General features: G+C 44.8%; 1 protein-coding gene across 2 annotated transcripts in view; it reads right to left on the bottom strand.

Moving 5' to 3' along the window:
* The window catches only part of LOC148030150 (Nucleoporin, Nup133/Nup155-like protein), a 44,232-nt gene extending 20,897 nt beyond the window's left edge, over positions 1 to 23,335 (bottom strand). For both annotated transcript variants that reach the window (XM_087686425.1, XM_087686424.1), the window contains exon 1: positions 23,020 to 23,335. In XM_087686425.1, the coding sequence (XP_087542551.1) occupies positions 23,020 to 23,273 (254 nt within the window). In that variant the 5' untranslated portion in view covers positions 23,274 to 23,335. The remainder of the gene's footprint in view (positions 1 to 23,019) is intronic.
* Positions 23,336 to 27,006: the final 3,671 nt, after the last annotated feature.

Below are 27,006 nucleotides of genomic sequence, written 5' to 3'. Positions count from 1 at the left end.
TGCAGGTTTCTCACTCTACCGTGCAGATTTCAGCCATCAACCAACTACCATCTGTTATCCATCCATCACCGACTACAGTCCACCACTATCCAGCCCTAGGCAGTCTATTTGCAGCCATCATCTTGCTGTTGGAGGTCTCCATTTACTGCATCATCATAGCACCTAATCAACCTGCATTTTCAACATCTAGTTCCAAGCAACAGGCTACTACCATCTCTTGCCTCAAGCAACTGTTGCAGTACCTATGTGTTTGCTGTTCAACAGGCCATCTACATCAGCAAACACCTCTCCCATTGTTGCCTCAATTCCCTTACACTCCAATGATCAACGTTTGGTGTTTCCTGCACTCCAACGCTCCGATTGGTGATTCTTTGACATTGCATTGCTCTACCTTGGGCATTCTATACATTTATTTATAGCATTCATTCACTTCAAAATTTCTTCTCTTTGTGTTTGTCTCTATGTTTGAGTTTACGTTTTTGCATTTTGTATTTTGGTATAGGGTTTGAGTTTTTCTTGTGTCTGTCTGAGTCTTTGTGTTTCAGTCTTGGTCATACATGATGTGTTTTCTTGGTGCAAACCCTAGCATATCTTCACATGGCATCAAAGCTAGTGCTCTTCTAAAGAGTATCCGACAGTAATTGTGGAGGCTAGCCTTTGGGCAAGACTTACATGCAACTTCACTTATAATGTCTCAGGCACCTTCTTCTTCGAATCCTATGATGCCCTATCAAGCTTCTCCATCATTGGATGGCTCTAAGAAGGTATTATGGTCTCGAGGAGAAGGTAGACACACCTTCACCTTTACTATCTTCTTCTTCTCTTTTTGGTCATCTTATAGATGAAAAGTTTGAGGAGTACTTGCACATCACGTATAGTTTAGTTCACACTTCTCCACAGGTGCTACTACTTCGTCTGGACCGATTGGTGAGACTGGCCATCTCTCTAATCTTGGAGGGACCACAGCATTTGGCACATCTAGCAATCCATCTCCTTTATCTCAGCCAAGCCTTATGTCAAGTTCATATAACCCTTTTGAGTCGTATAAGCCAAAACCCTCTCTTGTTTCTCCTTTTGGTGTATAGAAGCCGGATGGTTTTCAATATGTTAACTTTAATAGAGGAGGCTCTTGAAATGGATGCTAGAAGGAATACGAAGGCCTTGTCACCAAGTCGCGGTTGAACCTCTCAGATCCCGATCTAGGTGGTACCTGAAGATCCTGGGTATCAGTAGAAGAGATGGCTGGTCGAAGACAACCACCCCAAGAAAGTAAAGGATGGGTGAAGAACTTCATGTCGAGTAGGTTCCGCCTGCGATGTGGAAGGTGGAGGGACCCCCGCTGAAGTCGAAGAAGTAGATGCCCCCTCTGAGGGCAAAGAAATAACATCCCCCTCTAAAGTAGATAGAGAATCCAAAAACTTATGGATCACAGACTCCGAAATGTCTAATGACAAAGAAAGTGTCATTGGTCGTGCCGAAGAAGGTATTTGGGGTGCCGAAGAATTCCCAGAGGTAGCCTCTCGAACCTGAGTAGTCGAGGGTGGGAAAGGGTGGGACTCAGAATGAGCAAGAGGTGGGTAACAGTCGTTGTCTCTTAGTGGAGCAGACTGGGTAGCCGAAGAAGAGGAAGGAGTCGAGCAACCACTGTCTCTCAAAGGAGCAGACTGACGAGGAGACGGTATCAAATAATCACTGTCTCTCGATGGAGCGGGCTGTGGATCCATAGGTCATGGAAGCCACTGTACCTGAAAATAAGTGGGAGAAGATTGCCACTGGCATTGCGATGATCTCCAGGAGGTCGTAGCACCAATCGATCCTTCATGTGCTCGAAAGGACTTGGTGTGCATCGGATGCGTCTTATTGCCTTGAGCATAGTACTCTGATAGCCGATCTAGAATGATCTCTGTGGCCCAAAAAGAAGAGGTGGCACAAGGAGTGCCTAGTGGAAGATGCATGTACTTTGGGAGGTGGGGAGCAAAGGTCGAAGTCGGCAAGCATCTGTGGTGTGTCCGGTGATGCCACAGTAGGAGCACCCAGTAGTCTGGTCATCTGTTGGTAAAGAAACCATGGATACCAGTGTGTCTTGCTGAAGAAGAAAGAGGCCAGCCACCATAAACCACGAACCGCAATGTCCCCCTCAAGGGGTGTGAGGGCAATGTGAAGCATGAATCGCAATGTCCGCCTCAAGGGGTGGGAGGGCAGTGGAAAGGCTCGATGTGAGCTACCAGTGGGAGGAGGATGCAACCAGCAATAAGAGGTTGCAACCAATAAAAAAACGCAAGTGAGTAGAGAGAAAGACTAAAAACGCAGGTAGCAAGTGAGAGAAAGACTAAAAACGCAGGTAGCAAGTGAGAGAAAGACTAAAAACGCAGGTAGGACAGCCTACCAATGTACCTTGCTGAAGAAGAAAGAGGCCAGCCACCATGTACCACGAACCGCAATGTCCACCTCAAGGGATGTGAGGGCAGTATGAAGCACGAACTGCAATGTCCGTCTCAAGGGGTGGGAGGGCAGTGAAAGGGCTAGATGTAAGCTACCAGTGAGAGGAGGATGCAACCAGCAATAAGAGGTTGCGACCAATAGAAAAACGTAAGTGAGAATAGAGAAAGACTAAAAACGCAGGCAACAAGTGAGAGAAAGACTAAAAACGCAGATAGTACAGTCTACAGGAGAGAGAAATACTAAAAACGTAGGCAGTAGGTGAGAGAAAAACTAAAAACGCAAGCAGGACAGCCTGCAAGAGAGAGAGACTAAAAACGCAGGTGAAAACAGCAACAACAATCAATATGCTGAAATCAGCTCCGAACAATGTGTGATAGACTGGAAACAAGCGCCAAACTGTTGTAAACAGCATTGGCTAGCTTGGACCGTGATGTCATTCGCGTTTGGGGTGTAGGCAACAAGCTGAAATACCTGAAATCTGCAAAAACGAGATTGTTTTCTGAATGGAGAGTGATCAGCAACAGTCGTTTTGTTGTAAACAGCTGCAAACTACGCATGGAAGGCTGGAAACATGCGCCACACTGTAGATAACAGCAAAGAACAGCTGAGACTGCGATATCCTCCGTGAAAGGGGTGTGGGCATCAAGCTGAAGACACCTAAAATATGTAAAAACGAGATTTTGATGCAGCGGAAGAAGAAGAGAAGTGGATGCGGAACCCGCCACGGGTCTTTGCCTTCACTAGAGTAGAGGATCTTTGCCATTGTTTGAGCAGAACCAGCTCTGATACCATGTCAAAAGATGACGTACCAGCGAGATAGTAGGGTTGGCGGGGAGGAACACGGAGTGAACTCGACAAACATGGAGAAGAGAAGAGAAGAGAAGAGAGAAAAAACTCCGATGAATGGAATGATGAAGTTCCGAATCATGGAGTGAATGTGATACAAGGGAACAAGGGTATCGTAGCACAAGGAAGATGATGAAGGCAGCCACGAACCACGAACCGCAATGTCCTCCTAAAGGGGTGTGAGGGTAGTGGAGAGGCTGGAGAGAAGAGATGACGGATTGAATGAATTAGCCATGAGGAATAAATGAGAGAGTGGCCTATAAGTAGGCACAGTCAGTCTAGGATGATGCCCCTTTTTGGGGCTGCAAACCCTAAATGCAAACCCTAAACAAAAAACGCAGAAATGCAAAAACGCAAACTACGGGTGAAGGATGAAGGGTTTCTCAACAAAAACCGCTCACGATCAAAGGTGACATGAAAGGAAGCACTTGAATCGAGAATCCATGTATGCATGTCATCATCTGTATCTACAAGTAAAGCATGTGCACCAGAGTGTGAAGAGACAAAGAGTATGTCACTCCCACTATCACTGTATTGAGTGACTACATTCACCTCTTCAATTTTTACACTGCTCTTCTTGGGCTGACTATCCTTCTTCTCTTCCTTGCTATCATCTGTCTTCTTGCCTTTTTCTTTCTCTTTCTTCAATTTGTAGCAATCACATTTAAAGTGACCCTTCTTGCTACAATGATGACATTCAACATCTTTGCCACATGATTTACTGCATCCCTTGCTATCATATTTGCCCTTTTGCTGTGATCTACCCCTAGTATGCAAAGCACTGGAAGACTTACTGGATGCATTGTTCTGCTGATTCATCTCTTCCATAAGTAGGGCACTCTCTACATCAGCATACAAAAGGATCACATTAGAATTGCTCATAGTAATCCTGAATATATCCCAACTCTCTAGTAGAGTGCAAAGCAAGAAAGTAGCCTTAAATTCCTCATCAATCATGAACTTCAAGGCAACCAGCTAGCTGAAAATGGAGTTATACTCACTCAAGTGAGTAGACATTGCTGTACCCTCTTTCATACACAAATCCATAAGCTTTTTCAGCCAATACACTTTGCTCACAGCACTCTTCTGTGCATACAGTTCTTCCAGTCTAGTCCATATAGCATATGCAGAATCCAAACCTTCAATGTTGAACAACAAGGCATCAGAAATCAATAGCTCTATGGTTGAGCTGCAAGCTCATTTAACTCATCCCAGTCGTCCTGTTCCATGTCTGCGGGCTTTGCCCCTTTGGTTTAGATCGGCTTTGCTTGCTTCTTTTGCAACAGGACATTATAGCACTGCTTTTGCCAAACTGCAAAGTTATGTGTGAATTACTGCTGTCATTGCTGCCAGCCATGATTTTCAGCCCAAATGTGACCAAAAAACAGCAAATGCAGACCCAAAACTGTCACCCAAGTGACCAAGGTTACAAACAAGTACCAACTAGCAATAAATAACTAGGTAGAAGCACAGATTTCATATCTGTAACTAAATTTTCAGAAGCATCAAACCATGTGCTACAGCATTATCCAACTGATTACAGCTGTTCCAAGGGCCTATGCATCACATTACATGAGAAATCCCAAATTTTAGCTACAATTTCTATTGTACACGTACCCACGGGCATAAAATTTAACAAGAACGATCAAAAGCCCCAAAATTTTGTGCTCAAAGCATCAACCACACATCTGCATTTTCTCTATTATGCACAGAACAGGCCAATTTTGCCAAAATAGATCAATTTCAACAAAACCCCCAAATTTTACCAAGTGTTAATGTCCAAATTGCTTGGAATTTAACCTGCATGTACATAAACTGACCAAATGTTGCACAGATTTTGCCCAAACTGCAAAAGCCCCAAATTGCACAGGATCCAATGTGCATCAATGTCGAGAAATTGGGTAAATTTCAGCCCAATTTGTGCATGTACATGAAAAGCCCCAAATGTCAAGGACAAAATGTCACAAAATTCCTACAATTTCTAAGACAGATATCACTATTGCATCTTGCTCGCACCAAATCTGGACAAATCCCCAAATTTTCCAAGACCTGTGTGCACTAATTTCAGTGAAATTGAAAGAATTTCACTAAAATGTGAAAAGCCCCAAAATTCCCAGGTAAATGTGTATGCATCGACTTTGCAATTTTTGAGTCAAATTGTCCAATTCTGCATTGAGATCCCCAAATTCGGGAAAAGCCCCAAGTTTCTCGGCCTAAACCTGCACAGATTTGCACACTGTGCTTGCGTGCGCGAAGATTCGGAGGAGAGGAGGCAAAAAAATAATCTCAAATATTTTTTAAAAGAAGGAGAAAGATGGCGGGTCAACGGCCATTCAGGTCAGTAACACGTCACATGCCAAACTGCCGCTTGTTGGTCGCTTGCTAAAGTCGTCCTGTCTGCTGTGAATTTATGTCTAATGAGTTTGCTCGTTTTTGTGCAGATAGGGGCATTCACCAGGAGTTTGCTAACACCAACACTCCCCAAGAGAATGGCATTTTGGAGCGGAAGAACCGAAGTGTGATCGAGACGGCACGCACCATGATAGAGCACCGACAGACACCTCAGTTTCTGTGGGCCGAGGCAGTGGCTTCCACAGTTCACATCCTCAATAGATCTCCCACTTCGACTGTTGACAGGATGACACCTTTTAAGGCTTACTTCGGGACTAAGCCTGATTTCTCTTATTTCAGGATCTTTAGGTGTGACGCTTATGTGCACATTCCGAAGACGCAGCATGATAAGTTCGAGGCGGCTTGACGACGACAGGTTTTTGTTGGCTATAGCTCCCAGTCCCAAGGTTATCGTTTGTTTGATCCCGTTAAGCGAGATGTCTACATGAGCCGAGATGTGCGGTTCGTGGAAGTTCCGGCCACAGAGGGGGGTGAGGAGCACCCCGTCCTTGGAGATCCAGGGGAGAGTTGGGCTCCCAAGACAGTTCCTTTGGAGCCAGAGCCTCTTGATGGAGATTCTTCTTCTGATTTAGAGTCTTCTCTTCCACCGGCCACCCCGAGGAGCTCCCGCCGGTGGATGTTCTTGAGTCTTCAACAAATGGAGAGCGACCGGGAGAGGTTCATCCTCCTCCTTGTTGGGCCCGTGACACACTCCGAGATTTAGGGATCGAGGGGGTCTCTGAGGAGTGGGAACCGCAAGATGAACCACGGAGGTCACGGAGGAACCAAGCACATTCTTCGGAGCTTTTCTTCTCCAACTATTGTTTACTGACCCGTGTTATGCAGGATCAAGAGCCCACTTCAGTAAAGGAGGCTTTGCAATCTAATCATTGGCGGAAGGCCATGGAAGCCGAGTTGGAGGCTATTGAGAGGAATGGCACTTGGTCTCTTGTGCCTCGTCCCTCTCACAAGACGGTGATTGGTGTCAAGTGGGTCTTTAAGACCAAGTACCTTAGCGATGGTTCTTTGAACAAGCACAAGGCTCGCCTTGTTGCTAAAGGTTTTGCTCAGTGCCCAAGCATTGATTTCCATGATACTTTTGCCCCCACTGCTCGTATGGCGACTATTCGAGTTGTTCTTGCCTTGACTGGCCATAGGAGATGGCATGTTTATCAATTGGATGTGAAGTCGGCCTTTCTTAATGGTGACTTGCAGGAGGAGATCTATGTTGAGCAGCCTCTTGGCTTTGGATCCTCGGATGGGAAAGTTTCCAGGTTGAAGAAGGCCTTGTATGGGCTCAAGCAGGCTCTGCGTGCATGGAACGAGAAGATTGACTCGTTTCTTCAGTCAAAGTTGGGATATCGGCGCTCCAAGGCTGATCCGCAGCTTTATGTGCGCACTTCCGAGGGTGGTCGTATGTTGTTTGTATTATATGTTGATGATTTGATTTTGACAAGAGATCATGCACAAAAGGTCCGAGAGACCAAGACAGCTTTACATCAAGCATTTGAGATTATGCATTTGGGGCTTCTTCATTTTTTCTTGGGTCACGAGATTTATCAGTCTCAGAGGGGGATTTTCATCTCTCAACAGAGGTACATTCACAAGCTCTTGGTGACTTTTGAGATGGAGACTTGTCAGCCCATTACTACTCCTATGGATCTGAATTGAAAGGCCACTTCACACTCAGATTCTCCCGTGATGGATGCTTCCCGCTACCGTTAGTTGATTGGATCCTTGATTTGGCTTCTCAACACTTGCGTTGATCTTTGTTTTGCTATGGGTCTTTTGGCAAGGTTCATGACGGAACCCAAACAGGTGCATTGGCAGGCTGCCCTGAGGATTCTTCGGTATTTGAGGGGGACCTCTGACTTAGGGATTTCTTATCCCGCACATACAGATGCTTCAGATTTGGTTCTTGCACGTTGGAGTGACTCGGATTGGGCTGGCGATGTGGACCACTAACGGTCTACTACAAGCTACTGTTGTATCTTGGGTACAGGTGTTATCTCTTGGAGTAGCAAGCAGCCGCCCACGGTAGCCCTTTCTTCTACTGAGGCGGAGTATCGGGCTACGTCTTCCACCAGATGTGAGGTTGTGTGGCTTTGGAGATTGTTGGAGGAGCTTGGCTTCCCCCACACTCGTCCTACTCTTCTGCAGTGCAACAATGAGAGTTGCATTGCCTTGGTACGGAATCCAATCTTCCATGCCTGGACGAAGCACATTGAGATCCAGTATCACTTCATTCGAGAGAAGCTTCTAGATGGGACCATTGATGTGGAGCATTACAAGACGGAGGATAATCTTGCAAATTTGTTTACGAAGGCACTTCCCCAGGCTCTTCTTCGGCAACATTCCAAATCCCTCAGTCTTTTGACCCGTCCAGGATCTGAGAGGGAGTGTTAGACAATGTCATTTCCTGGACAGTCGACCAATCGGACAGCAGAGCAGTACGGCCAGAGTGGATGCCACGTCAGCAAGGTAGACAGGTGCCACGTGGCACAGGTAAAGTCGGACTATAGTTCTGTGCAGTCGGCCAATTTTTCTACAGTCGGCTGCATTAAATGCAACCGACCTGGTATTGGGAATTTCTATTTTTTCGGCTATTTATAGTCACTTTTGTGGACACTTGAATATTCATCTTTTCAGATCTGATCTTGAGATCTGTTGGCTGAGACAGACTGTGCTCGCGCTGACGGAGATCGAGGTCATCAAGTCGAAGACATACGCAGATATTTCCTCTGTCCCCTTGTGTATTTCTGCACTCTTATACAGCATACTACACCACACATTTTCTGCGTTTACACTCTCCTTTTCTCTCTCTCTCCTCTCTGTGTTCACTCTCTCTCAGTCTTTGTCCTACGCTTCCACATCGCTGCACTCTGACACTAAGGGTGTGTTCACACTAGAGCACATTTAAAGGCACGAGACCTGTATTTTTCCAACACACACATCCATTCAGAGAGACAAGGGTTGGTTGCCTCTTCTTTAAGAGGGAAAACCAATAGTGGCAAGAACTCACAAGATGCGAAGGCAAGCCAAAACAAGGATGACACCACTTTCTCCGACAAAAACAAAGAAACACGACTACTTTGACATCAAATTCCTAAGAAAAATAGGTTTTGCGCACATTGCCAGAGGTCGGGCCATGTGGATAAGGAGTGTCCTACCAAGGCCCAAGGTCTTCCTCCTAGAAAACCACAACAAACTACTATGACTGTCTCCACTCGGACTTGCCACTCCAGTGGGGCTACGCCTCTTGCTGCTGCACCATCTTCTCCATTTGCCCCAATGGCTACTAGATATGTGGCATGCGGACAGTCTCAGCAACCTATCTCCTTTACTACTCCTAAATGATTGGCTGATTGGTCTGCTAGTGACTCACCTACTGCACTTTACGCATCCATTCCTAGGGCATCCACTGTACCTTCTAAGACCACTTCCCCACCTTGCCATACACAATGGTGGCCACAAACTTTGCCTTTTCCTTTTTAGACTTCCACTACATACTTAGAAACTCATTGCATTGCACTCAACTTTGCTTTCTTTTATTTTATTTTCAATTTTGTTTTTTAAAGCATCCCACTACTTACCTCTGTGCTTGCAAATTTTTTTCTCTTTTGCAAGGTTTTGTACTTTAGTGTAGGGCTAACATACAAACTTACACTAGTCCTTTCTGAGCTAGAGACAAGAGATGCGCACTATTCCTTTCATGGCTCCATCTACTTGGAGTTTTGCTCTTCAACCAGCATAGAGACTTCTTCTTCCACGGCGGATCTTGCAACATCTCTCTTGATGCTATCATAGTGGTGACTTCTATCCTTGCTCTTTCAATAGAAATGCTTCATCATTTTCATCCACATGGTTCTTAGCACCACATGAAGACCGACATCCTTAGGCTCCTCTTCCTTTTTCGACATCCAAGTTGAAAGGAGGTTCCTACCCTTCTTGGTATTCTACAAGTTTCGGTAGTTGTCTTCAACATCTACCTTCCCTCTTGTTGTACCTACCCCTATGCATTGCATGATCTCATCATCTTTGTACTAGGGCACTTGGGCAAGTGAACAATCTCCCCACGAGAAACATTGTCCAAGTGACACCTGTTACATGAGCATTCTTCAACATGTAGCATACTATACATCCCATTGTGCAAAGCACCACTAGACAGATCCTAAGCTATTTTCACCGACAAATTACACCACCATTCTTCTTCACATGATACTTCATTACCTTTCCCTCATCATCGATATCCTCAAGTGGTTGGTAAATCTTGTACTGTTTTGTGATGTGTTGGATGTACCATCCCTACTCCTGTCTTTTGGATCATTGTTACTTAATTGGCCACCACCCCCTAAAAGTCACTTTTCACCATGAAAAAAAAAAAGTTCAATGTGGTTCCATCCGCCTTTCGGGCTTGGTAGTGTTGAGAAACCCTTCACCTGCAGTTTGCGTTTCTACGTTTTGCGTTTTGTGTTTTGCATTTAGGGTTTGCAGCCCCAAAAAAGGGCGCCATCCTAGACTGATTGTGCCTATTTATAGGCCACTCTCTCATTCATTCCTTACGGTTGATTCATTCAGTCTATCACCTCTTCTCTCCAGCCTCTCCACTACCCTCACACCCCTTCAGGAGGACATTGCGGTTCGTGGTTCGTGGCTGTCTTCATCATCTTCCTTGTGCTACGGCACCCTTGTTCCCTTGTATCACATTCACTCCATGATTCAAAATTTCATCATTCCATTCATCAAAGTTTTTTTCTCTCTTCTCTTCTCTTCTCTTCTCCATGTTTGCCGAGTTCACTCCATGTTCCTCTCCGCAAACCCTACGATCTCGTTGGTACGTCATCTTTTGGCATGGTATAAAAACTAGATCTGTCCACCTAGCAGCGAAGATCCTCCATTCCAATGAAGGCAAAGACTGGTGGCGGGTTCGGCATCCACTTCTCTTCTTCTTCCGCTGCATCAACATCTCGTTTTTGCAGATTTCAGGTGTTTCAGCTTGCTGCCCACACCACGTTCACGGAGGACATCTCAGCCGAAGCTGTCCATTGTTGTCTCCATTAGTTGGCGCCTGATTTCCAACCCTCTTCACGCAGTTTGGAGCTGATTCCAAGCATGCGACTGTTATTCCTGCACAGACCTGCTGCCATACAGCCTGCCACATCATCACAGTCTTGCTGCCTACGTTTTTAGTCTTTCTCTCTCCTGCAAGCTGTCCGGCCTGCATTTTTAGTCTTTCTCTCTTCTCACCTGCGTTTTTCTACTGGTTGCAACCTTTTACTGTTGGTCGCATCCTCCTCCCACTTGCAACTCACTTTCAGCCATTTCACTACCCTCCCACCCCTTGAGGCTGACATTGCGATTCGTGCTTTGCATTGCCCTCACACCCCTTGAGGCAAACATTGCGATTCATGGTTCGTGGCTGACCTCTTCCTTCTTCAGCAAGGCACACTGGTATCCATAGCTTCTTTACCAATAGATGACCAGACTACTGGGTGTTCCTACTGTGGCATCACCGAACACACCACCAAAGACTGTTGACATCGACCTTTGCTCCCCACCCCCCCCCCCAGAGTATATGCATCTTCCACCAAACACTTCTTGTGCCACCTCTCCTTTCTCAGCCACAGAGATCGTTCTACATCGGCTATCAGAGTACTATGCTCAAGGCAATAAGACGCATCCAATGCGCACTAAGTCCTTTCGAGTACATGGAGAATTGATTGGCACTATGACCTCCTGGAAATCGTCGCAATGCCAGCAACAATCTTCTCCCACTTATTTTCAGGTACAGTGGCTTCCACGACCTACGGATCTGCAGTCCGCTCCATCGAGAGACAGTGATTGTTCGAGAGACACTGGCTGCTCGACTCCTTCCTCTTCTTCGGCTACCCAATCTGCCCCACTGAGAGACAACGAGTGTTACCCACCTCTTGCTCATTCTGAGCCCCACTCTTCCTCACCCTCGACTACTCAAGTTCGACAGGCCACCTCTAGGAGCTCTTCGACACCCCAGATACCTTATTCGGTACGACCGGTGGCACTTCTTTCATCATCAAACATTTCAAAGTCTGTGATCCATGAGTTTTTGGATTCCCTGTCTACTTCAGAGGGGGATTCAGAGAGGGATGTTATTTCTTTGTCCTCGGAGGGGGCATCTACTTCTTCTTTGACTTCAGCGGAGGCCCCTCCACCTCCCACCTCAAAGGGGGAACCTAGTCCACATGAAGCTCTTCACCCATCCTCTACTTTCTTAGGGTGGCTGTCTTCGACTAGTCATCTCTTCTATTGATATCTAGGATCTTCAGGTACCACCTAGATCGGGACCTCAAAGGTTCAGCCGTGACTTGGTGACAAGGCCTTCATATTCCTTCCAGCATGGATACCCGGAGCTAGTGGCTTCTCTCCCGAGGTTGAGTTTCATGTTTTCCAGTTCACTCTGTCCACTGTTCTTTACTGCAGGTTTCCTTTCAGCTAGAAATCTTGGATCTTAAGGATTCTCTACATTTTCTTGTCAAAGTGCAGCAATGCGGAAGCGTGGGATCAAGACTGAGAGAGAGTGAACGCAGAGAGAAGAGAGAGAAAGAGACAATGGAAGATGAAGATCTGCTGTATAAAGTGTGTTGTATACAAAGATATGCAAATATGTACACGGGCGCAATGCGGGGGACTGCGTGTCTCCACCTCGACGATGCAACCTGCTGTCCACCTCGAAGTACGCTGCAGTCTGCACGATCTCCAGCCTGTAATCTGCACGAATCTCCAGCCTGGGATCTATAATCAGAAGTGTGGGAGGATATGCAGAACATTGGCTATAAATAGCCAAAAAGAATGCACCCAGAAATGGAAGTCGGCTGCAGCCGACTGGTACTATACAAGTCGGACTGCCACGTGGCTGGCCGACTGGTCAGTCCGACTAGACTGCCATGTGGCGCCTACTCGGCCAGGGACTCTGATCGCTAACACCCCCTCTCAGAGCCTGGACGGGGCAGAAGCCTGAGGGAGCTGGCATGTCTCCGAAGTAGAGCTTGGGGAAGCGCCTTCGTAAACAAATCTGCAAGATTGTCCTCTGTCCTGCAGTACTCCACAGCGATGGTCACATCCAGAAGCTTCTCTCTGATGAAGTGGTACTGGATCTCTATGTGCTTCGTCCGGGCATGGAAAACAAGATTCCGTGCCAAGGCAAGGCAACTCTCATTGTCGCATTGCAGCAAAGTAGGACGAGTCTGGGGGCAGCCAAGCTCCTCCAACAATCTCCGAAGCCACACAGTCTCACATGTGGTGGAAGATGCGGCTCGATACTCCGCCTCAGTAGATGAAAGGGCTACCGTGGGCTGCTTCTTGCTACTCCATGAGATAACACCTACAACCAAGGTAAAACAGTAGCCTGTAGTAGACCGCCTGTGGTCCACATCGCCAGCCCAATCCAAGTCACTCCAATCTGCAAGTACAAGATCTGAACCACCTGTGCCTGCTGGATAATGAATCCCTAAGTCAGATGTCCCCCTCAAATACCGAAGTATCCTCTGGGCAGCCTGCCAATGCACCGTCTAAGGTTCACTCATGAACCCCGCCAAGAGACCAACAACAAAACAAAGATCAACACGAGTGTTGAGGAGCCAAATCAATGATCCAATCAACTGACGATAGAGCATCCGCCAAGGGAGAAGCTGAATGTGAAGTGGCCTTCCAGTTCGGATCCATAGGAGTAGAAATGGTCCGACAATCCTCCATCACAAAAGAAACCAAGAGCTCTTGTACATATCTCTGCTGAGAGATGAAAATCCCCCTCTGAGACTGATAAATCTCATGGCCCAAGAAGAAGTGGAGTAGACCCAAGTCCGTCATCTCGAACGCCTGATGTAAAGCTGCCTTCGTCTCTTTGACCTTCTGTGCATGATCACTTGTGGCAATCAAATTGTCAACATACAACACAAAAAACACACAACCAGCCTCGGAAGTGTGTATATAAAGCTGCGGATCGGCCTGGGAGTGCCAATATCCCAACTGTGACTGAAGGAACGAGTCAATCTTCTCGTTCCAAGCACGCGGAGCCTGCTTGAGGCCATACAAGGCCGTCTTTAACCTGTAGACTTGCCCATCTAAAGATCCAAAGCCAGAAGGCTACTCGACATAGATCTCCTCCTTCAAATCACCATTGAGGAAAGCCGACTTCACATCCAACTGGTAGACAGGCCATCTCCTATGGCCAGCCAAGGCAAGAACAGCTCGAATAGTCGCCATACGAGCAGTGGGGGCAAAAGTATCATGACAATCAATCCCTGGGCACCGTGCAAAACCTTTAGCAACAAGGTGAGCCTTGTGCTTGTCCAAAGAACCATCGCTAAGGTACTTGGTCTTTAAGACCCATTTGATGCCAATCACCTTCTTGTGAGAGGGGCGAGGCACGAGGTACAAAGTGTCATTCCTCTCAATAGCCTCCAACTCGGCTTCCATAGCTTTCTTCCATGGTGCGGATGTGAGGCTTCACGGAGGTGGGCTCTCAATCCTGCATAACACAGGTCATCAAACGATAGTTAGAGCAAACAAGCTCCGTAGAATGTGCCTGGTGCCTTCGTGACCGCCGCGGACCATCCTGCGGTCCCCACTCCTCAGGGACCCCCTCGATCCCTGAATCTCAGAGTGTGTCACGGGCCCAACGAGGAGGAGGCCGGATGTCTCCTCGTCTCTCTCCATCAGTTGAAGACTCTGGGATATCCACCGGTGGTAACTGCTCGAGGGTGACCGGTGGAACAGTAGACCCTGTATCAGAAACAGAATCGGAATCAAAAGGCGCTGGCTCCAAAGGAACTGTCTCGGAAGCCCAACTCTCCCCTGAATCTCCAAGAATGGGATGCTCCTCACCTGCTGCTATGGCCGGAACCTCCACGAACCGCACATCTCGACTGGTGAACACATCCTGCTTGACGGGATCATACAAACGATAGCCTTGGGACTGAGAGCTGTAGCCAACAAACACCTGTCTTCGGGAAGCCGCTTCAAATTTATCACGATGAGTCTTGGGAATGTGAACATAGGCATCACACCCAAAAACCCTGAAATAAGAAACATCGGGCTTAGTCCCAAAGTAAGCCTCAAAAGGTGTCATCCCATCAACGGCCGAAGTGGGAAATCGGTTAAGAATGTGGACTACAGTAGCCACAGCCTCGGCCCACAGAAACTGAGGTGTCTATCGGTGCTCCATTATGATACGCGCCATCTCGATCACACTGCGGTTCTTCCGTTCAAGAATGCCATTTTCTTGAGGAGTGTTGGTGTTAGCAAACTCCTGGTGAATGCCTTTATCTGCACAAAAACGAGCAAAGTCATTAGAAACAAATTCACCACCCTTGTCGGATCGCAAGGTCTTTAATCGCCGGGCCGATCGGTTCTCCTCAAAGAGAAGCCAATCCTTGAAGTGGAAGAAAGCCTCCGACTTCAACGCCAAGAAATAGACCCAAGTCATCCTGCTGTAGTCATCTACGATCAACATGAAGTATGAGTTGCCTTTCAAGGACTCGTTCCGCATAGGGCCACAAAGATCCGTAGATACAAGCTCCATCAGGGAAGTAGACCGCCACGAAGCTTTGTTGGGAATCGCATCCCTATGCTCTTTCCCACGAATGCAGGAGATGCATGGCTGCTGGCTCACCACTATGTCCGGCAACCCTCGAACAAGCTGTCCACGTGACACCCTCCGAAGATAATCATAGTTAAGGTGTGACTAAACCAAGCATGCCATAGCTCTGAGTGTGTCTGAGGTAAGAAGAAGAGTAGGGAGAGCGGTAGAAGATGTCAATTTGTAGATGCCGTTCTCCTCATATCCTGATGAGAGAACCTTCCTTGACCCACGATCAAGGACTCGCACCGAATATGAACCGAAAGTAGATGATACCCTAAACCTAGCACATGCAAGACCTCTGAGGTATGAGTACCACCACGTCCATCTGGAATAAGCTGCATCTCACCCCGTCCTGCAATAGACATCGAAGAGCTATCTCCGATGAGAATCTGCCCACGCGAAGATCGCAACTGGGCAACACCAACTGATGAAGGAGTCATGTGCCGGGAGGCACCACTGTCAACGATCCACTCTCGAGCCTGGGGAGTTGTCATCGCAGCATCAGAAGCCTTCGGTGTAGAGTCCTCAATGACTGCTAGATGAAGAAACGCAGCTGATGAGGGTGCAGCCACTGCTCCAGAATCCTTCGAGTCCTTCTTGTTGGTGTCCTTCTTGTCTTTGTCAGGGCAATCCTTCTTTCAATGGCCGGTCTTACCACAAATATGGCATGTGAATTCTTTTTCCTTGTCCTTCTTTGACTTGTTGTCCTCCTTCTTCTTCTTTTGGTCATTCCCCTTCTTCTGAGAGGCTTGACCTGTCAAAGCTTCCGATTTGGAAGCATGCTGTCCCTTCAGTTGTTCCTCTTGGTCCAAGACCATAGGAACCAGCTCTTCCCACCGAAGAGTAGACTCTCGCCCCGAAGCAATAAGGGCGGAGTAAAAAGCACCGAATCGTGGCGAGAACTAGGACAAGAGTGTAATCGCCATGTCTTCGGAGGAAATCGGCTTCCCCGCATTCTGAACCTGCATCTGAAGCTGTCTAAGCTTGTTGATGTGCTCCCGCAACAAAGAAGACTTGTTCACGGACAAGATCTGCGTCTGCACCTCCAAAGAAACCTGCTTTATAAGGGTCATCCGGTTAATACATCTGGTCAAGCTCCAACCATATCTCCCGAGCCACCGTCAAGTACTCGATGTGGGCGATGACGGCTGTAGTACAAGACAGAAAAAAAAAAGAACGAATCCGGGCATTCAGTTTGTCCCAATGAGACTGTGCCTTGGCCAACTCCGAACGAGCATCGGAAGAGAGTTTAGACTCATCTCTCACCGAGGGCCGGTCAATCTCCTCCTGTACAAGCTCCGCCAAATCGTAAGACTCAAGGATAGCCAACATCATCACGCGCCAGATGCGGTAATTGTCGCCATCGAGCTTTTGATCCGCGGGAAGAGCCGGTAAGACAGGCACCTTCCGATCCATGATCGTCTAGAACTCCAAGTCAATCTTTGTAGACATCTTCACTTGTAATGCCTTCACATACGCAAAAGCAGCCCCCTCTGACTGTGAAAACGCAGCCTGCTAGGGCTCTTTCTTCCGCGTCCCGAGCCTTCTTTACCCGCCGGAGGCAATGAAAAAGTAAAACCTCCACTTGAAAGCTGAAAACCCAGCCTTCCTCCTCTTCAAACAACAGCAAACAGCAGCAAATCCACCAACTGGACTCCTTTCCTGCGCGCCCACGCTCGCTTCAGCCTTGTTCCGATGCGCAGCCCTCCCATTCACCCTCGAACGCTGGAAACGCAGCCTTGTGTCGCGATGGAATCTCCTCTTCAGGAAGGTTCTTCACTCAGTCAGCCCTTCTTCACTGCTCTAATACCATGTCAGAGTGCAGCGATGCGGAAGCGTGGGATCAAGACTGAGAGAGAGAGTGAACGCAGAGAGGAGAGAGAGAGAGAGAGAAAGAGACAGTGGAAGATGAAGATCTGATGTATAAAGTGTGCTGTATACAAAGATATGCAAATATGTACACAGGCGCAGTGCGCGGGACTGCGTGTCTCCACCTCAACAATGCAACCTGCTGTCCACCTCGAAGTACGCTGCAGTCTACACGATCTCCAGCCTGTAATCTGCACGAATCTCCAGCCTGAGATCTGTAATCAAAAGTGTGGGAGGATGTGCAAAACATCAGCTATAAATAGCCAAAAAGAATGCACCCAGAAATGGCAGGTCGGCTGCATCTACAGGTCGGACTGCCACGTGGCTGGCCGACTAGTCAGTCCGACCAGACTGCCATGTGGCGCCTGCTCAGCCAGAGACTCTGATCACTAACACTTCTTCCTCTTCTGTTCTTGTCTTGGTCACTTGGTCAACATGGAGCCACCTCTTGAGATCAAGTACGGACTTATCCTTATGGTTCTTGGCACCACACAAAGTCCGACATTCCTTTTATGTTTTGCATGTTTTCATCATCTTTGTACTAGGGCGCTTGGGCAAGTGAATAATTTTCCCACGAGGGACATTGTCCAAGTGGCACTTGCTACATAAGCATTGCATCTCCACCTCACTCTTCTCTTTGTTCCCCTTTTTGGGCCTGAGAGGGGGTGTTGAGAAACCCTTCACCTGTAGTTTGCGTTTTTGCATTTCTACGTTTTGCGTTTAGGGTTTGCAGTCCCAAAAAGGGGCGCCATCCTAGACTGACTGTGCCTATTTATAGGCCACTCTCTCGTTCATTCCTTACGACTATTTCATTCAGTCCGTCACCTCTTCTCTCCAACCTATCCACTACCCTCACACCCCTTCAGGAGGACATTGCAGTTCGTGGTTCGTGGCTGTCTTCATCATCTTCCTTGTGCTACAGCACCCTTGTTCCCTTGTATCACATTCACTCCATGATTCAGAACATCATCATTCCATTCATCAAAGTTTTTTTCTCTCTTCTCTTCTCTTCTCCATGTTTGCCGAGTTCACTCCGTGTTCCTCCCCGCAAACCCTACTATCTCGCTAGTACGTCATCTTTTGACAAGTAGGACACTAGGCAACCAATGAGCACCCTTTGTTCAATGCCTTGTCCTCTCTGGGGTAACTACTTGGACTCCCTTAATAAGATAACCATCGCCTCTATAGTATTGGCAAGCCACTGGGCAACCAACATGCACCCATTATTCGATACCCTAGCTACCTTGGGGTGGGATGCCTTGGGGTAAATATTACAAGCCTTTCCTTTTAGGCTTAGTTTTAGGCCTAATAGAGGGTATTGAGCTAAAACACGCTTTACAACTAAATAACATTTTAAAATAGCCCCAAAACACACTTAATTAATGAAAAACATAAATTTGGTACGTGGTTCAAGAGAGTTTCAATGGTCTCCTAAAACCCTAATTTTTTGGGACACCCTTCAATATCTATAAATAGACAGACTACCCACCATTTAGCCTCATCCTTTTGTGCAAGTTTCTCACTCCACCATGTTCAACCATCAGCCACCTACCATCTACTATCCAGCTATTCATCGACTACAGCCCATCACTATTCAGCCCTATGCAACCTATTTTCAACCATCGTCTTGCTATTTGGCATTGCTCTACCCTTGGGCATTCTATACACTCTTACATTCATTTATAGCATTCATTCACTTCACAATTTCTTCTCTCTATGTTTGTCTCTATGTTTGAGTTTTAAGTTTTTGCGTTTTGCATTTTGCGTTTAGGAATGTCTCTGTTTAAGTCTTTGTGTTTCAATCTTAGTCATGCATGCTATGTTTCCTCAATGCAAACCCTAGCATATCTTCACAGAGGACATTGCAATTCATAGTCTACATCTCTCCCTGTACCATGCACCCTATCTTCCACACCTTCGAGACTCCATTTTAGCCAGTAGATTCTCTTCCTCCACCTAGTGACCATCTCCACCATCTTGCACCAAATTGTACTTGTGTTTTTAGCTACAAATTCTCTTCCTCCACTTAACGAATATCATCTCCATTTGGCATTAGCACGCACCTGCGTTTTTGTTACTAGATCACCTCGCTCTACCTATCGACAGTGCTCTCCACCTAGCATCAATCTCTCACGTTTTGTTTTACAGTTTGACACCTCCCTAGCATCAACAATAGCTCAAGTAAGTATCTACTACCTCAAATACCTGTGTTTTTCCAGTTCCTTCTCCATCAAGGGTTGGATTTCCTCATCTAGCAAGCCGTCCTATTAATCATCTTCTAGAGTACACATTCGTAGATGGTGATCTTCTTCTTTTCCTCCGACGTCATCAAAAGACTACATTTCGCTTCCTCAATAGCTATCCTTCAACTTCAACACTTATCTTCTATACTCTACTACTTGAAGGACTACGTTTCACTTCCTCTACAATGCAGGGTTCCTATAGTTACTACCACTTAATTCAAACAAGATAGTACAATTATCTTCAAAGCTTCAGCTCTAATGTATCAACTTTGTTCACTTAGAATGATTCAGTGCTTCATCATCTTCTTTTTCTGTGTTTTTTCTGAGTTTCTCCTCTCTTAATGTTTGCTATATATACTATGTTTTCTCCCCACAAAGTTGCAAATCCTACTATCTCTCTGGTTTGCTTTCACAACAGTCATTTCTTGACATGGCACTAGAGCATACTTATTTCTTGACACGACTTGCATATCCTTGGTCCTATTTTAATAGTCTTTGTTGTGTGGACTATGATGAGTCATCATCATTGTATCATTGTATTGTATTAGATCACCCATGATCTAAGAGATGATGTTATCAAATTAGTCAACTCATGAGTGAGTGTGCATGTGTATTTGTGGACTAGGCGCAATAGAGTATTCTAGGTATAATAGAGTATTCTAGGTATTTTCTTATACTTATTTGTTAGTATTCTCGCATTATTTTATGACTAACCAATATTTTATTATTACTTTATTACTAACCAACCTTATGCACTATTGGTATTATTTTATATCTGTATATTCAAGGTTCCTACTCCTCAATTATTATCATTCACTTATATACTTCCAATGCAAGTTCTTTTGGAGGAAGTAAGTCAATGCCCAAGCCCCACACAACCAGTGACTCGCTATTATAGACGATTATCTAATGTTTGGTATATGGATCCCAATTTCCAAGTACATCTTTGAGTTCTTCCCTTGCAATATTCTTTTGTGTTCTTTTTATTTTCTTATGCTTTCTCTGTTCTCTAGTGTTGTGCAATCTATTACAACAATCTTCTACACTTCCATCATTACACCCACTTCTAACAATTTCTTAGTAAGGCTCTTAGCTTCAATGGATATTACTGATGAAACTCCTTTACAGAGATAGGAGGCAGGAAACCATATTCACTTACTAGCATCATAGACCTTCCAAAGAACAAGGTATTCAAGCCTTCCACGGGAGATTCTGAAATCAAGGATAATCTCGACTTCATACTCTAACCTTCGATTTCAACAAGTAGTGGTGGTTATAAGTTTGTTCCACTGGCTCTCTCCGTATGTGTATCAACTATAGAGAACTCAATAAGATAACCATTAAGAATCATGATCCACTTCTCTTCAAAACTCTTAGGACAACTTAGAAAAACAAATATATCAAATATTGTTTTTCATGGATCATATAATCTTACTAGAATAAATAAAGGTGATGTTAAAAAATAGCTTTTTACAGAAGGTATGGCCACTTTAAATATGTTTTCATATCATTTGGTCTTACAAATACTCCAACATTCTTCCAACATCTAATAAATGACATCTTCAGCCTCAATATCTTAGATGACTTTGTGATACTAAAAGGGCTTGTATATTAATTTGGAAAAGCACTCCTTTCATCAACCAAAAGCGAAACTCCTTGGATATATTCTCTCTCAAAAATGAAATCTCAATGAATGAGAAAAAGGTGAAGACTATTCTTAAATGGAAAACACCAAGATCAGTTCAAGATATACAACATTTCTCTGGATTCACAAACTTTTATCAAATCTTCGTTAAGGATTATTCTAAGTTCACCCTGCCACTCACAAGATTAACAAGAAATGATAAATTTATATGAAAATCCCATATTAACTATTGATGATCTTCAATGACTCCCTTGCCACATAATTATTTTTCTTGGAAAATTCTATTGTATATTTTTATTGCCTTACATTTTAAGGTCAATAAGATAATGGAGTATGACTCTACCTCTGTTTGGCATCTTTTATAGCCTAAGAAGGAGTGTTGAGCCACCAAAATCAAGTCTCGCATTAACATTTACTAGACATGCATTAATACCTAATTTTTCTCCTTTCAAAAGCTCCCAAAAAGCTTCATTTACGTCAAAAAGCTTTATTTGTGCATAATAGGACAAATGCACAAAGATCCTCTATACAAGGATATGTAATGGGCATCCAACTATCTCACTTTAACATCACACTCAATCATTTTCCCTCTTCAAAGTGAAGTTCCTTTCCTTCGCTCTAGCACCTAGTGCATGCTACCCTTCCTAGAGTTGCTGCCTGTCTTGGAGATGCCACCCACTCAGCTAGTGTTGCCACTCATACTAGCTAGCTACTGCCCAACAGTCAAAGAAATTGCTGCCCATCTATGTTCTCTACACTTGCCTTTCATAGAGGCTGCTACCCATGGTCTAGACCTATCACCACCTTATTCAAAGGGCTCCTACTTGTATCATTCAACTTCTGTTCACTTGGTGTCCATCGCCCATCTACTACATCCTATCGACCACAATATAGAGCAATCGCTCACCTTCCTAGAGGTTTTCCAAGCAAATGCACCCTATCAGCCACAATATAGAGCAATCCCTTGCCTTCCTAGAGGCTTTCCCAAGCAGATGACATCAGTGTTTTGCTATTATCACCCCTAGAGATCACTTCTTCATCATCATCAACTACAAAGGACTGCATTTCACTCCATTGATGTCCCCATCTATCCGAATTCCACTATCTTCTTCAAAACCCCCCCACCCAAGGACTACATTTGACTCCCTCCATCGTGGATGCTCCTTCGACAAGCATTACCACCCTTGATCAGCCAAGACAACATTAGAGGTTAAGAAAGCTTTAATAGATTGGCCCCCATTCACACATCTCATAAGCCATGAGCTTTAAGACCTCATTCACATGGATTTTAGACTTTGGTCGCTTTTCCTTGAGATTAATGCATCACACAATATTTCAGCTTTGGATCTCTTGTACTCTGGTTGATTGCACCTTAATGCTATCACCACATACCTAGCTAGGTGCAATTGGGGGCAGGGGGGCTGCCAGCTCAAGGTGGGGACTGGTAGCCCCCCTGTCCCCAACTGCAACTAGCTAGGTATGTGGTCCCCCCAAGGAAAAGCGCATGAGGTTGAACAGTATAGGGATAGATAAGGGAAAAGAGCCCCCTTTCCCACATGGGAAAATGTCTAAACCTTCATGTGATAGTTGAGTAAGGAAGTTGATTAGTGTTGCAGCAGCCACAACAGCAAACACGAGTAAGAGTTGTTTGAAAGAAGTCTTGATTATTTTTGCAGCAGCCACAACAGCAAACACATGGATTAATAAAACAAGGAAAGGTAACAAATACTCTGTCTTCTCTCTTCTTCTTTTTCCCCTTCTTTAAAGGCTTGTAGTTTATTAAAAGAAATATTAGTTGTTATTGCAGCATCGCGGCAGGAAAGGCATTGTATCAAAAAACCGCTTATTTCCTTTTTTTAAAGCTTTCTAGTTGATTAAAAGAAGCATTTATCTTTTGAGCAGTATCACAACAGGAAAGACATTGGATCAAAAAACCGTCTATGTTTGATTATGAGAAGTCTTGCCTCGTGGAGCTGATTTTGCGATGGGAGCGGCTAGTTGACGGGGAGAAAGACGTCTCCGGGGAGACGAGGGGGTAGGAGACGAGAGGGGTGGACGGGGATTCTACATCGTCTGCCCCTCCTCTCTGTCCTCCTCCTCCTCCATAGCCCTGCAGACGGCCGTCTCTCTGCTTGAATGGAGTTGGCCTGCCACCTCCTTCACCTCTTCCACCAGCATCCCTGCTAGGTCTCGATCGAGTACCAGCTGGTGAAAACATCTCCAATGGCCTTACTCTTTTTGCTCTCCGTCCCTTGCTCCGCCTTAGAGGTCAGTGGCAAATGAATTGTGGAGGGCTTTTCAAAAGACCCTCTCTCTCTCTCCCTTTTTTTTTCCCGTAAAAGGTAAGTGTATTAATTACGAAAAAATATACAAGTTTACATGATTATAAGATACACGAGGGCCCTAAGCCAACGTGTGTAAAATCCCAATACAAGGCCACGAAAAAGTTACACAAGTCATGGCAAAGACCCAGAGGAAATTGCCATATGCCAGGGAAGCAAGTCCTCCCGAGGGAACAAGTCCGAAAAAGACCCTCTCTCTCTCTCTCTCTCACACAGAGCAAGTGAATTGTGGAAATACATGTAACCTCATGTAGGCCTACCCCTATCCTTTTGTAGAATCTCTCTCAAACCACCTTAAATTTCAGAAATTGTCAAAATACCCCTCATATTTCATCAAAATTCCTAACATATCCCCCCTCCATTTCTAGCAACATACCCATGGACCAAAATGCCTCTCAAATTTTTCAAAAATTCCCACCTTTTTCCTCCAAGCTTTTCGTAAAATCAAAGCACCCCTTGAACTTTAGAAATTGCCATAATACCAACCTACCCCCTTCATTTCTATTAGCATTCCCTTAATACCCCTCTAATTTTCCTAAAATTCCCACTGTTTTCTCAACACTTTTTGCAAAAATGTCTCAAAATATCGCAATTTCTTAATATTCCTATGATTTGAATTTTGTTCTGTTGTCGTGGTGTTATACATCCACACATGGAAAAACTATAAAATCTCTACAAGATTTACAGGAAGAATGACTGGTTTACTAGAATAGTCTGAAATCTCTAGTATCATGTTAAGATGACTTGATTCCCACTTTAGATGAATCCAAACATATATTATGACTTATTTTGAAGGGAATAAGTCGTCCAAGATAAAAGATGGAGAAAAATAGCGTGATTTATAAAAATTAATATTTTCATCTATTTTTTATGGATTTTTGCAATTCTGTCCACTCGCTCTTATCGATCCGATGAATTCCGGTCGTTTTGAGTACCCGAACGACTATATTCGATGTTTATATGACGAAGTTATAATCCAAACAAGTTACAAACAAAAATAGGGCTATAAAAAATGAAAATAGTGAAAAGTAAATTTTTTTATTTTAAAAAAGGTATAAGCTTTAAAACTGAACACCTTAAGCTTTTATGAGTGAAAAGGAGTCGAGAAAAACTATAAAAGGGACGACAAGGAGAGAATGAGCATCAACAAAATCAAGTGTGTGTAAGGCTTGAGGTTGAGCTTGAATCCCTTGCCTTCTTCGAGGATCGTCATCGAATTTTGGAGAGAAGGCTTAAGGTCAAGTTTGAGCCCCTCGCTTACATCGAAGTTTCAATCATCGCGAATCACTATGAAGTGCGGCACTCCTTGTCTTCCTCGATTCCTCCTTCTTCTCTTCTCTCTCAATTCGAGATTTCGACTTTGTCTTTACCAAAACTCTTCTAATCAAATCTAAAAGTATTTTATGGATCTTGCCTATAGCTTTATTTTGGAGAGAAGGCTTGAGGTCGAGTTTGAGCCCCTCGCCTACATCAAAGTTTCCATCATTGCGAATCACTATGAAGTGTAGTGCTCCTTGTCTTCCTCGATTCCTCCTTCTTGTCTTCTCTCTCAATTCGAGATTTCGACTTTGTCATTATCAAAACTCTTGTGATCAAATCTGACAATCTTTTATGTATCTTGCCTATAGCTTTATTTAAGAATTTGTTTGTCTCATGCAACTTGTAACTAAACTCTTTTGGATAATTATTTTATGTTGAGTTTTTCTCTCATCTCAAAGCGTCCCTGCGGCGAGCGACTTTCATGAACCCCCCGCACGAATCCCATGCGACACCTGGTGAACCCAACGTGAAAGCATCGCTTCTGATCATTGAGATGGGAGACTCATTGAATACTCCACCCACTTCATCATCGAGTGCTTCTTCCTTTTTGACCAAAGATATGAAGAATTTATTGCAAACTCTTTCTTCAACTATTATGATGCAGAATCAGCAGATGTAGCTATCTATGCAGCAACAGTAGTTACATCAGCAACAATTGGATCAACAACGAATGATGCATCAAGAACAAGAGCATACGCATGGTGCAACCAAGGCGATTGAGGCTGTAGTAAGTGAGAGCAATTTATTTGATGGCGGACGGAATGTCTCAGCTTATCTTAAAACTTTTGAAAGCGAGATGCGCTTCTTTGGAGTTCCCACCAACTTGAGCAACTATTTCCTACGGCTTTGTCACACTTGCTTTGCAAGTCAAAGTGACTATTTATTTGTGCAAGATTCAACCTATAATGTTTTCAAGAAGGCGCTCAAAGATGAATATTTTCTAGAGGATTATGGTATTGCTACGCGGAAGACATTCAAAGAGAGGGTCTATCAACCCAACAAAGGAGTTGTTGCTTCTGAGCTATTGCGCGAGTTTGAAGAATGATACAACTAGTTCTTGAAGAAGAGTGAGGAGATTGATTTTGATGAAGAGGTTACTGATGGTATTTATAATGGGCTATTATGCTCGGATACTATGGAGAATCTTTCAACATTACTAAAAACTAAAAATCAAGAGTTATCATATGTCTCATATGTCAAATCTCTAGCGATGAATTGTGAGATTGCTGATTTCATGCTACAAGAAAATTTGGGTGTTGAGAATTCTCAGCAAACAATGTTCTTTGCTGAAATATTTTAGCAAAAAGATTTTCAAAGTGCCAATTTACAGCAAGCAAATAGGATTTATAGCTGAAGTAAGATGCGAGCCTCACTGTTGGGCTGTTAATATGTAGTCTGAAAAAGATATGGCTGATTTTTGTCAATCAAAAGAATTTGGTGTTGTTTATACACATCAAAATTTGTGTTTTCCAAGATATTTGCAACAAGAGGTGAAATTTGCAGGTTGTAGCAAAGAAGCCAGAGTACAGAGACAATATGAGTCTATTGACAAAAAGATCAGATTACCTTTGGACAGCGTTGATGATTTACCAATGATGGATATGAATAAGATTGGAGTCACGGGATGGTCTGATGATGAACTAGTCAAAGAAGATCTTAAAGCTATGGAGTAGATTTTTGTAGGAGGAGGAAGACAGACAGCTGAAGGCGGTAGTTGAAGGACAAGTCGACGACAAGCCTGCAGAAGTTGTGTGAAAGGGAGGAAGTTGTTGAAAAGTAGAAGATGGAGGAGAAGGCAAGGACGAGGCCGCAAGCCAAAGAAGAAGAAGAAGAGACAATGCAGCAGAAGAGACGGTCGAAGTTGATGAGCTTGGAAGACGATGAATCGACAATAAGAAAGACGAAGCATCGGCAGACTGCAACGATGGAGGCCGTGAGGAAGAAGATGATAGTAACAAAGGACGGAACGAAGGGAGAGAAGGCAGAAGGCGACGAAGACGAACTTCGACAAACACGACGAGGAAGAGCAACAATGCAGACGGTGTTGTGACAGAAGAAGACCAAAAGGATGCATCAAAGCTGAAGAACGAGAGACGCAAAGAGTGTGCAGATGCTGAAATTTGCTCTACGACCCCATGTCGAACTCCTCCACAGGACCTACAGAAGTAGAGAATAAGACCTAAAGAACGAAGACAAAGACAGGCGTTGCTGCAATGGCATGGGTCATCAAAGCTGCAGATGAAGTCAAAGCTCTACAAGCCAGTGCAAACCGAAGATGACGAGGTGACG

The sequence above is a fragment of the Lygodium microphyllum genome, chromosome 10, assembly GCF_053477565.2.
Source record: "Lygodium microphyllum isolate KBCC chromosome 10, Lygodium_microphyllum_v1.1.10, whole genome shotgun sequence".
Classification (NCBI taxonomy): domain Eukaryota; kingdom Viridiplantae; phylum Streptophyta; class Polypodiopsida; order Schizaeales; family Lygodiaceae; genus Lygodium; species Lygodium microphyllum.
Note: the sequence above shows the minus strand (reverse complement) of the source record. Positions and strands in the feature narration are given on the sequence as shown.